Source organism: Channa argus, chromosome 15 (genome assembly GCF_033026475.1).
Source record: "Channa argus isolate prfri chromosome 15, Channa argus male v1.0, whole genome shotgun sequence".
Classification (NCBI taxonomy): domain Eukaryota; kingdom Metazoa; phylum Chordata; class Actinopteri; order Anabantiformes; family Channidae; genus Channa; species Channa argus.
In genome coordinates, this window is record NC_090211.1 from 22,433,589 (window position 1) to 22,446,103 (window position 12,515).

The 12,515-nt window shown below is 43.4% G+C and overlaps 1 protein-coding gene across 2 annotated transcripts; it reads right to left on the reverse strand.

Annotated features, from left to right (window-relative positions):
* Positions 1-2,777: 2,777 nt before the first annotated feature.
* On the reverse strand, positions 2,778-10,080 carry gcdhb (glutaryl-CoA dehydrogenase b). Of its 2 annotated transcripts, none has more exons than XM_067477681.1 (12): positions 9,944-10,080; positions 9,023-9,138; positions 7,972-8,004; positions 7,733-7,873; positions 7,159-7,221; positions 6,550-6,720; positions 6,323-6,452; positions 4,216-4,432; positions 4,035-4,138; positions 3,814-3,939; positions 3,564-3,724; positions 2,778-3,359 (listed from the first exon to the last, which is right to left on the reverse strand). In XM_067477681.1, exons 2-12 carry the CDS (start codon positions 9,123-9,125, stop codon positions 3,286-3,288), a joined length of 1,323 nt encoding a protein of 440 aa, XP_067333782.1. In that variant the 5' UTR covers positions 9,126-9,138; positions 9,944-10,080; the 3' UTR covers positions 2,778-3,285. The 2 variants fall into 2 exon arrangements, with proteins under 2 accessions (XP_067333782.1, XP_067333783.1); XM_067477682.1 differs by lacking the exon at positions 9,944-10,080 and adding an exon at positions 9,462-9,600.
* Between the last annotated feature and the right edge of the window lie 2,435 nt (positions 10,081-12,515).

The window sequence follows — 12,515 nt, forward strand, 5'->3', positions numbered from 1 at the left end:
ACGGCCTCTGGGACAATGGCACAACACTCTCCCCTTCACGGAGGCGGAGGATTTGCTGCAGGACCGGCTTAGTTTGAGCTCTGTGCAGCGGATAAACACAAGACGTGACGGAGGGTTTGGACGCTAAGCTGCTCTGATTGGCTCTGTGCAGCAGACGGAGGAAATCCGGGAGTGTGGGAGACACCTGCAGGAAAAGCCGCAGGATTAAGTTGTGTTGAGACTTGCTGGAACTCGGTTAAGTCTTCCGCGTAAGATCATCCCTCAGACTCTCGAAATAACTTGTCACTGACGTGTGTGTGTGAGGGACGTCCAGCTGCTTGTTTTCCAGGCGGTGGACACACTAGGAACAGTGTCCAACATGTCTTTGAATGTCACACATACAGCAGCTTGATGTGCTTTGATTAAAAACAATCCTGCATTTCATTGCGGAGTATCAGGCACAAAGACCACGTGCAGTGGTGGTCGTCTGTGGTCCTCAGGGTGTCTAGCATGTTTGTCTTTGTTGGACTGTATTTGTGTGTGTGTGTGTTTCGTGTCCTGGGCTCCAACGCTTTGCTGCTACTGCAGGGATCACGTCAGATGCTGCTGTCCCTAGTCCCTGGTCCTGGGCTGCCGGAGAAGACCAGGGAGCTGTGGCTGGTGGGGCTGTGCGAGTGCGGGAAGAAGGACGGGATGTAGGGGATGGCAGCCAGCAGCAGCGGGCTCGTCTGGGGGCTTTCGCTGCAGGACAGAGGGATCACGACATCGTCCTGGTCCCACACGTGGAAGGCGTTGTGGGCGAACGGAGGAGCCGGGTGAGGGTAGCCGGAGGTCACGTGGCACGGGTTGTTGTCTTTGTCCACGTCTTCGTCTTCAAGTGGACCCAGCAGACAATCTAAAGGAGGGAGACAACAGTTATGAGAAGGACAAGTGCAGGATATGAGCTCAGAGCTGTGGCTTTGCTCTCTAATAGTTTACAGTTCAGGTTCCGTTTTCAGGGCCAACGTCCCCGTCCCGGCTCAGGATCCTGCACATTCAAATGTACAGTTCCAAAGTCAAAAGATGTGGTGAACGTTTTTTTGCTTTCTACAGCGGGGTCCTCAGGGGACAGACTGGGGCCACCAGCGTTTGTGTGCGCGCGCCACAATCTGCCCAGATGTTGAAGCAGCATCTAACAGCTGCGTCTCTGTGAGCCGAGGAAGTGGCTGCACTTCCATAGCAGAGACGTTGTCCTGGAAATAAGGAATAAAGGCGCAGAGAAGCTCATTTAATCTAAGCCACAGTGTCAGAGTGAGGGAAGCACCTGCTATGTCGACGGCCAGGTCCTTGATGAGGTGGCCAACAATCGCGTAGGCAACACCGAGCACCACCAGAGCAGCCATGAGCATGTAGAGGACCCCCTTCGGCAGGGGGATGAGCTCCTTCACCGGGGGCTGGTACTGTTTGTACAGAGGCTCGGTTAAAGACAGCGCGTCCGCGGTGGAGTTGACGCTGATGAAATTCATGATCACAGCTGAATTTCTGTTCTCTGGAACACGGAGCGTCATCCAAACGCGATCACGCGCAGATGAATCCGAAGAGATGCGAATCAACAAACTGCATTTAACTCCAAACTTCAGCGTCTGACTGAGCGAGTCCTCAGAGTTCACAGAGTCCACAGAGTCCTGAAGCTGGACTGGGAGTCTGCGACAGATCCTCCAACGCGCTCCCGTTGGCGCTGAGCCTTTAATTCCTGCACTTTACCGAGAAGTCGAGTCAAGTTGTTTCCATTTGATCCGGCTGATGGAGCGGTGGTGGAAAGTCAGAGGGAGGAGGGGAGGGGAGGGGAGGGGTGATGCCCAAAGAAACCGCACCTTGATCCTTTTGATAAGCTTTGACTTTTCTGTCAAAGCCACAAACTATACAGTTTTATTGGCAGATGATGTGAATCAAGGACACTGACGTTTTCTTTCACTTCCTGTTTTTCTTTAATCAGCTTACGGGACATTCACAGGAAAACCACCTGTCCCCAGCAGGTATGAGACCAGGTTCAATGATCACATTTCTGTCCATGTTACTGTAAAACTGAAGACGTCCCTGACCGACAAACGTCTCATTCATAGAATCCTGGATCAGAACCTTTTGGACGAAAACCATCCACAGTATCAGACTGTCGGTGTCACACACAGTCCACTCAGGCTCCTATTGGTCACAGCCACACATGCCCACGAAACGAAAGGACAACGTGCTGGTTCCTCATTCAGACGGTTCTAAGTGGCTGGAGATGGTGTGTCCCCCCCACCCCATCATCAGAGGACCTTGGTCAGGGAGGTGACAGGAACACAACAGTCACTCTGACAGGAGGACGAATGTCTCAGTCTCATCAATCAGACCTTTGTGGTCTGAAATTTAGAGTCATACATTTGTGTCTTCTGACAGTTAGACGAGAAAAGGAAGAAAGTCTGGACTGAGCTCTGAGATAATCATTCAGAGCAGGTTGAAGGTTGTCAAACACGAGAGAGGACAAGAGACACAATTTCAATTTCCCCATTAAGTGCTTTCAATTACGTTTAACAAGCGTTGAACTTTTTTGATTGATTTTATGATGGACATGTATTACAGCATGTACCTAATATACTTGCACTCAAATACTGTTCTGGGCTTGTACTTGAACTTTTACATGAGTTGTGCCTTTTTGTTTTTTTCGTGAACTTTTGTATTAACGCGTATTACGTTGTTTCTGTTTGACATTATTACTTTACTTCAGTAAAATGAGAATAAATGTTGGTTTAACATTTCCAGCTTCATGACTCTTCAGACAATTATTAAAACTGCATTTATTTCTTTACAGTTCTGAGTTACATCTCTGACATCAGACATTCAGTATTAGTGTCAGATACAGTAAAGTGCAGCATAAAGTAAAGTATTTAGCAAAATAAACCCAACAATGATCTTTAGGTTGACACATCATACAGTGGCATCGTCTGCATAACTGAGTCGTGGTTACAAGTCGGGAGATTTTTTTTATTAAAACATATATTTGCACACATCAGTTACCAGCAGCAAATCTGGAGCTTGACCTCATATTATACACTGAATATGATCTTTACATTTGGGAAACTAAAAAAAAAAAAGAATCTCTGCTACGTTGTTGTGGCTCTGAGTAGAAAAATAGCTTCTTTAAAATCCACTAAATTACATTTCACACCGGTTTCTCTCAGATGAACTCGCTCCATGTTCAGACCTGAGAGGAAACAAACACTGCTGTCGCACAGACGACCTGCGGAACCCGTCTTGTTGCAGAGGACGTGCTGGTGGTGCTGGGTTCTAGTTGTCCACAGTGAAGGACTGCAGACCCGTGATGGCTCTACCCAGGATCAGAGCGTGGATGTCATGAGTACCTGAGGAGGAGCAGACACATGTCACACAGTGTTACATGATCTGCTCTGCGAAACACACTCACACACACTGGAATCAATCCCCATAAAGTGTGTGACAGTTTCCCATGAAGTCACTTTAACCTCAGTCAGACAGATCAAACAAACTATCCCCAGCCCAACTAGATAATCCTGTACGTGCTCCATCGCCCTCCTCTTCCTCCTCACCTTCGTACGTGTTGACGGCCTCCAGGTTCAGGACGTGGCGGATGACGTGATACTCGTCCGAGATGCCGTTTCCTCCCAGCATGTCTCTGGCCTGCCGGGCGATGTCCAGGGACTTACCGCAACAGTTTCTCTTCAGCATGGAGATCATCTCTGGAGCCGCTCTGGGAACAAAACAGCATTTCTGGTTTCTCAGAGAGGAGATACTGAGCCGTTTCTGGGAGATGGGGGACACCACACTGTAACAACGTACTTTTTCTCGTCCATCAGTCTCCCCAGCTGCAGGCAGGACTGCAGGCCGATGGTGATCTCTGTTAACATGTCGGCCATCTTCTTCTGCATCAGCTGATTTCTTGCCAGTGGGACGCCGAACTGGAGTCTGGGTCACAAAACAGCAACACCGTGTTAACAAAAACTCAAATTCGCCACGACGTCATTACCAACGTCTCTTTTGTGTAGTTCGTGACGTCCGACCTGTCGAGTGTGTACTGACGAGCTGTGTGGAAACAGAACTCTGCAGCACCCAGAGAGCCCCATGCTATCCCATAACGGGCGTTGTTCAAGCAGCCGAAAGGACCCTGGAGGCGACAAAGGAGAAGAATGTCACTTCTTTAGCAGATTATTAAAGCAACTTAAAGGGTTTCTCTTCGCTCACCCCGAGCCCGGAGACTTTGGGCAGCAGGTTCTCCTCCGGGACCTCCACTTCGTCCATGAGGATCATACCAGTGGCGGATGCTCTGAGGGAGAACTTCCCTTCAATCTTTGGCGTGGAGAGCCCCTTCATCCCACGCTCCAGGATGAAGCCTCGCACTTTCCCATTGTCACATTTGGCCCAGACAATGGCAACATCTGCCTCGGGGGAGTTGGTGATCCTGAAATTGAAGGGAAGGGAAAGGAATCAATGAGTACACTCAGTTTTTTTAATAAAAACGCCAGTGCACCTTAAAAATGTAGATTTTTTTGGTAAATATGATTCAAAAACTGAAACTTATAGATTCTAGATTCATGACATGTAAAGCAAAATATTTCATCCCAGAGGCCTGAAGCAAAAGAACAGAGGCACAGAATGCAAGATGTTTGAAGTCCAGTGGAAAGTTTCCACAGTCGGTGATGATTCCAGGCCAATTCATCTGCTGGTGTGGGTCCAATATTTATAAAATACTGAGTTTTTGATTGTCATAAGCTCTAAGCCGCAGTCATTGAAATTAAAAGAAACAAAATCCCTTTACATGTAACAAATCTACAATAGACAAGTGAAATACGACATATGACATCATCATTTCTTCAGAAGGATTAATATATATGAGGTGCTACTTACCAGTGAACTTGCTCAAGTACGATAATAAGCACTAATAATTAAATTTTAATATAGTGTTTTCATATATATATATATATATTAGTGTTTTACAGGTGCATTAATTAATGTATAAAAAATGTTTCGTTGCAATATATTTCAGAATTCGTGTATGAATGATTACATTAGAAGTGAAATGATATTCTGAGGTTATGGCATTATGGGCCAAATATGTACAACTTCAATTAATCCAAAGAATATGCTCCCTGATCAAAGAAGAAGAGCAACGAGTATCTTTAACCTTATCACAATGACTTAATTATAAAAATTAGGTTCTTTTAAAAACCTTATATATAAAAGTTTCTCACTTACAAAACAATTTGAATTTAACTATATCACAATTTAGTCGAGGATTTTAAAAACTCTAACAGCATCAAAAATAGGTTTGAAAACTACATGAGTTAAAAAATCCGTTGGGTGCATGTTTGCACTAATCAAATGTCTTTTAACTGTGCGGTGCCACCATGTGGACAGATGTGGATGGACATGTTGGACAGCTTGAACCCTGTGACAACAAAAAACGTCAACTAACGAAAACAACTGAACTATTTTACAATATATAGTTATAAATCGTTACTGTATAGTAATAGGTTTATTTATTTATACTAAAAAATGTAGTAAGAGTTTCTTTGTGAGCAGATTGGTCAGAACAGAAAACATTAAAGCAGGTAACTGGTGATCAGACACAGCCCACTTGTGGTTCTTTGGCTCATGGAGACGTTTTTGATCAGATTAACTCTATGATCTATTAAGATCTGCATTAAGTTAAAATATCACAAAGGGATAATATACAGTGGTTACATTAAGTATTCAGACCTCCTCACTTTTCTTTCCACTGTAAAATTACATCCACAAGATCTGAGTACTTGCTGTAGCAACAGTTACCACATTTCCACCGAGCCAGTTCCTGCTCTACAACCAGCACTTTGCATTCCGACAGCGAAAGAACTGGTTCCATCCGCTCATTTATTAGCTAACAGTAATGTGATCAACACCAGCAGAGTTGATGCTAGTAAGCTAAAGGCTAATGGGGGCTAATATTACCTTACGTATCATAAGTTCAGCGTTGTTGCGTTACACTAATTATTGTTCACGTCAGAACACAATCACAGTGCAAAGCAATCAGGACCCAAAACTCCTTAACCAGTGGTGTTTGGATGCTAACGTAGGCTCAAAATCGGGAGCAACATTTGTAAAGAGATGCTGCAGCTGTGCTAAGCAGCAGTGTTGACGTATACAGTGATGTAAAGATGTGAATCTGTGATAAAAAGCAGTGCGACTCTTAACAGGCTCCCAGGTTGAACTGGCCTTGAACCGGCTCTAGTACCAGTTCAGCACTAGCACCAAGTTCATGTTGGATGAAAAGGGGTAAGAGTGGTTCAGTTTTCTGTAGATTTCCACAACTCACCAGGTCTTGGAGCCGGTCAGGGTGTAGGTGCGACTGGACGGATTGTATTTGGCTCTGGTTTCCATGCTGCCAGGGTCGCTGCCGTGGTTCGGCTCTGTCAACCCAAAGCAACCCAGCATCTCTCCACGAGCTGGGACAGACAGGGGGGGACGTGTTCAACAACAAAATACCCAACTCCAGTGTGTAGAGTCTAAACAGGTCAAGTGTCTGACAGCAGGGAAACTTACCCAGCTTGGGTAGGTACTTCTGCTTCTGCTCCTCGGTGCCGTAGGCGTAAATCGGGTGCATCACCAGCGACGACTGGACGCTCATAACCGAGCGGTAGCTGCTGTCCACTCTCTCCACTTCTCTGGCGATCAGACCATAGGCCACGTAGGTCGTTCCAGCGCAGCCGTAACCTTCACATTGAAGGAAGAGGAGTTACTTTCAGATGGTTACAAGAGAGTGAATCTACTGAACTATAATTAGTTTTTCACGTAAAATGTTATATATTACTGGCTTAGTATTAGCCATACATTATTCCATAAGTAGCATTTTGTTGTTGAGCTTGGTTGAGGTGGAGCTCATTAGTTTTGTAAAGGTAATAAATCATTTATGTTTTTCCCATCTAAAGTTGTCACACTGTGCCCATAAAAATTTAAATGTACTCAGTTATGTTCCACCACTCATGTAAAGCATTAAATGAATGAAAGTTAATAAAGTAAAACAGTCAGTGATAAACCTGGAAATGTGTCAAAAAACAAAGTGTCACAGACCTAAACTGCAAATAACCAAAGTCCATTTAGAGCAAACATTGATTTACTGTCAGAGGAAGGTAGTAAAACGTGCACACTGACCTTTAATGGTTGGGCCCAGCACCCCCAGCTCTCCCATCTCTGACACGATGTCCCTGTGAAACACTAAAAACACCAAGGTTCAATGAGAGGAGCTACATTTCGTTGGTAGTATTAACATCAATCTACATACAGTTGTGTGCAAAGAATGTCATAGAAAGGAAAACTAACATAATATTTTATGCCTAATTAGCTCGTACAAGTGTTGATCCGTAATTAACTGAAGTTCATGCATCACCTTACAGTACAGTGGACTTGCAAACTTAACCCTCAACCTACCATCTCAATAACAAGAATGAATGGAAGAATGGTCAAGGACTGTATAAAAAGTTATAGCAAAATAATACAAATGATATCAGTGCAAAAGTTTGCATCGTAATTGATAAACTAACCTTTGCACTAGCTTAATGTAAAATAAATATGTTATGACAAAAACCACTTCCCTTTTCAAAATAATTGGATGCAAACTTTTGTACCCAAAGGTATTAAACACAGAAACATGATTTCAGCTGCAGGATAAATTATGACATGAATGAAGGAAGGAGTCAGAGAAAATGGGAGAAAATGAGTTTCTCACCTTCGTTTCTGTTTGCCATCAGGATGCGAGGCATGAGTTTCTCTTGGCAGTAGGTCCGGAAGGAGTCTCTGATCATGATCTCCTCCTCCGTCAGCTGGCCCTCCAGGTCCAGGGCATCACGCCAGTTGAACTGGACCTTTGCTGTCAGACATGTAGAGAAGGAACAAGTGAGGACAAATTAAACCAACATTAAATGCTTCAGTTTGAAAATTCAAAAACCAGCAGCCATCAACACCTACGTGCTTTAGACTTCTGCTCAGTGTTCTCTGATCCTGTGGAAACAAAAATCAGAAACATGATGAAAGGATTTCTTCTGTGGCTTTTTACTGTGTTCAACATGAGGACATGTAGTGGTGCTTAAAAGTTTCTGAACCCTTTAGAATTCTCTCTTTATTTGTGCATAAATGTGAACACGATCAAACTTTGTTTCATCACTGTTGCAGGATTAAGCTGAACCTGACTTCTAATCTGGATTTTGTCTATTTTCCTTCGGGTGTAGTTAAGTCTAAAAATCTTATTTTCAGTTATAGCACAACTACTATGAAATCTAAACCCTTTAAGAAAAAAAAACATAGTATTTGTAAATCATTTTGCTTTTCTGAATTGCAGAACTCAATGTGCAGTGAGATGTGCTGTTTTCTGGGGAGGTGCAGCTGGAATTGGTTCGTCCTCCCAGCCAGCGAGGGTTTTTCTTTTTAGTTGTCTCTCTTTTGGTGAGATGGACTGAGTTCTTCTGTTTGGGTAGTTTTCTTTCTGTTAGGGTCGGTTTCGCTGCTAGTTTAGTTTTAGGGGAAGTGCCCTGGTCTGGCTGCCCTTTGTGTGACTGGCCTGGGTGGTTTCAATCTTTTTGCCAGCTGGTCACTTCCTACCTCAATCAAAAGTTTTTTTTAACCTGTCTTGTGTCCATAAATTATTCACCTCTTGGTCCTAAAGCCTTTTCAGGGGTCATAAATGGCACGTGGTGATAACAATGAAAGAAATGGTAACAAACCAAAAGGCAAGAATTCACCTAGTTATTTTCATCAGCTGAAGTCTGGTTCTTACATAACTTAGCTTTATGTTTGGTTTGTGAAACTTGAAGCATTAAAAGCACATCAGTGAAGTTTCTTTGCTTATTGTGAGCAGGTTCCTGGTAGCAATCATCTGCTGGTAGTAACCAAGTAAAAACACTTTTTGTTTCTGTGCAAGACTTCTGCTCAGTTTCTGACATGCATTTTTTTCATGACGTGACGATGAAACATGAATGCTACTAACTGCACTGCTGGGGGCTGCAGGTGTCATTGTACTTACCCCGTGTGGCCGCTACTGCAGTTCCCTGAGCTCTGGAAGCTGAGATGAGGGCACATCTCTGGGGCTTGACCAAGAGACGACACACAGCGCTTCTTAATGCCATGATGGAAGTTAGTCTGTAAAAGAAATTAGGTTTCATATTTAATTCAAGTTTATGCAACTGCCACAACTTGTGATTACAGGTCAAACCTTTTAGCACCAAAAGCACCAAGTTTATAGTTCTCATTTAACACGTAATCACTGTTACAATGGTAGAAATACTGCAACAAAGCATCAGTTCCAGGAGCAGAAGTACTGTGCACAAATGACACCGTGCATGGCAGCGGCCATCAGTGTGTGAATGAAAAGCAACTGTAAACTCTGCTGAGTAACTAAAGCTTCACATGCATAAACCGGACATTAAAAATACTCAAGTCAAACTGCACTGGAACAAACTCACCACTGTAATGTTTAATCCAGCAAACAGTCACAACAACCGACCCTGAGGTCACTACACCCGGTGTTACGTCGATGTTTGTTCCCCTGTCGACGTGTTTCTCCCACGATCTAATTACGGTTTCACGTTACCTCAAGTCTTAACCACCTACGTCCACCTGATCCTGAGAGAAGCGTGAGGCTGACACCAAGCCCGAGCTGCTGCACCTCACCGGTCCCCAAAGTGACCACGGGACACGGAAACTCTATCTGAAGCAGAGACACACTTTGTCTCAACACCTGTTCTGCCAAGTAGCCATGCTAGGCTAACGCTAGCTCACCTGACCTGTGCAGCTAGCTACAAGCTAACAGCGACAGCTAGCTAGTTACGCAAGTGTTAATGGCAAGTTATCCCAATGAAAACAGCGACGACGTGACTGAACCCGTCTGCGTTTTTCATGGTAGATAAACACGGGCCTATGTTTTCAGGTTATAGGGAGAATTTACCCGACTTTAGTGAGACAGTGACCCGTGTCCTGCTTCTCCTCTTCTGGTCAACGGTGTGGCGACAGACACACAATTACTCCAGCCACCAGTGGCAGCAGTAAGCAGGTCCGAAGAAGAAGAAGAAGAAGAAGAAGAAGACGAGCGGCGGCGGCGGCAGCGGCACCAGCGGCATCAGCATCAGTAGCAGTCCCGGTCCCAGATGGATATGTACTGGAGTAAACCACACGAAGGTGATATCTGTGCTTGATTAGACTTTTTGAATTTTGTGTTATGTTTTAGAGAAGAGATCTGGGTGAGGACTGAGTGCTGGCCATGAATATGTGTGTTTGTTTGTTTCTCAGCTTTGCTAAAGCGAAGCGCATCGCCGCGTCTCCATCTCAGGGTCTTTCTCTTTTCAAAGAAGATGCCAGGTGTGGCGAATCGTTAGCCTGAGTTTGAAGTGGGTCTACTCGTAATAATTACTTTATATGACTGTCTAAATTGTAAAAACAGGAAAAATGTTGTACGTTTACCTTCACTCCAGGTATCTGAAGCTTTAGTTACCTTGCAAATTGAAATCGTTTAAACAGAATCTCATGAATTAACTAGAATGGGCATTTCCTAAATGCATTTGATTGCTGAAAGCCAGCGGCTATAGCTGCTCGCAGCCTTCGCCGCCGTGAAATTAGAGGCCCTGAAGTTTTTAGAAGTGAAAGCACCTGGGGAATTCTGTAATATGGGAAGCATTTCATCATGAGGCAGCTGTTCACCGTGTTCTGTGTAGTGTGTGTGTAGTTTTTGAGATGTTGCTATTTGTAGCCTTAGGTGCTGTGAGATTGGAAGCCCTGAACTATTTTGAATTGAAGTCCTCAAATGCAATTCACAAAGTCTCCAGCAGATGGTCATCATGGTCATCTTGCCCCTTCAAAATTTGAGACAGCCATTCAAAAACTAAATTTGTGAAAATATTCACAACACTTATTGTGCATTAGATGTCAGCATGAAAACGCTTAGCTCACCTTTCCTAACTGTGCTTAACATGTTACTACTAGCATTTCATGGAGTCCACGCAGTAACATGAGAAGCTTTTCATTCTGATATCTTTTTACCCTTTATTGACAATTTATTGTGAACAGTATGATACCAAACAATTCAGACAGCCATGAAATACAACTACACGCCTTTTACATATAAACGTAGAGGCTAGGTCATAAAAAATACCTTGGCAAACATCCACCAAGTGTCAAAGTAATGTACGGGTGAAAAGAAAAGGGATAAATAATTCCAAGTAAATCAACAGTATTGCAGAGACATCAAAGTTTAGATTTGGCTGAACATCTTTTAAAAAACGTCAGTTATTTGATGGGAGTTTTTGTTTAACAACAGCTAAATGGATTTGATATAGTGTTCTACTTTATTTCAGTGATAAATGGTTCAAAGAATGGGAAAGATATTGAAAAGTTGGATTTGTTGAAATGGAATTTACCCATGTTGCTGTTGATTACTGCTATTACAATATAAGATACTGTGTTTACCAATTTAGTCACATCTGAATATGGAATGTTTCTACATCTACATAACTTACATGTGTCTTCTGTAAAATATAAACATACATTTTACATGTACATGTAATAAAGTAAGTGTAAATAAATGAAGCTCAATTATCCAAAGGTCATTGAAGTCAGCAGCTCACCTCATTTATAATCAGCCAAAAAGAACCATGTCACACCACTGTTCAGGTCTCTGCACTGGCTTCCTGTAGCTGCTCGCATCAGGTTCAAAGCTCTGTCTCTTGCTCACAGGGTGGTTAACTCAACATCTCCTGCTTATCTCAACTCACTCATTCAAGTCTACAATCCTTCCCGTCTGCTGTGGTCTGCCAACGAATGACGTCTGTTGGTGCCAGCGCCGCACAGAAGACACCAAGCAAAACTCTGCAGCACAATGATCCCACGATGGTGGAACGAGCTACCAAACTCTGCACGCTCAGCAAACTCACTCCCAATATTCAAAAACTGCTGAAAACAGAACTCTTCTACATCTTCGTATGCACTTAAATCTATTTTTAAAAAAAATACCTTTCTGCTCTTTCTCATTTTTCTCCTTGACTTACATTCTTGCTGCCTTGTTCCTCACTTGTAAGTTGCTTTGGATAAAAGCATCTGCTAAATGGAAATGTAAATGAAGTTGATTCTTTTTGGAGTTATAGTGGACATGTTGGATTCTAAAAGTCAGGGTAAACCTGGCTCATTAGAGGAGCTGCTCCTCTTAACCTGAAAAACCTGATTAATCATCAAACAATTGTTTTTCAAATATTGACATGAGTATGTGAAAAGGGAAATGATACCATTTCACAGAAACAGGACGGCATCCTCACCACTGCTCATCCACCTCTGCAGCTGTCGTGACTCACATGCAGCAGTGACACCAGGCGGTTTCTGACCCGTGAGGTGAATTATGAATGAATACTTTGCTTTTATAATTAATGCTCTCTCCAGTTTCATCAGGCCAGAAAAAAAAAGTTATGCTGCAACTGCTTTGCTGCGCTCCAGACAGCAAACGTTCACAGTGAAATGGTAATGATGGACTGAAA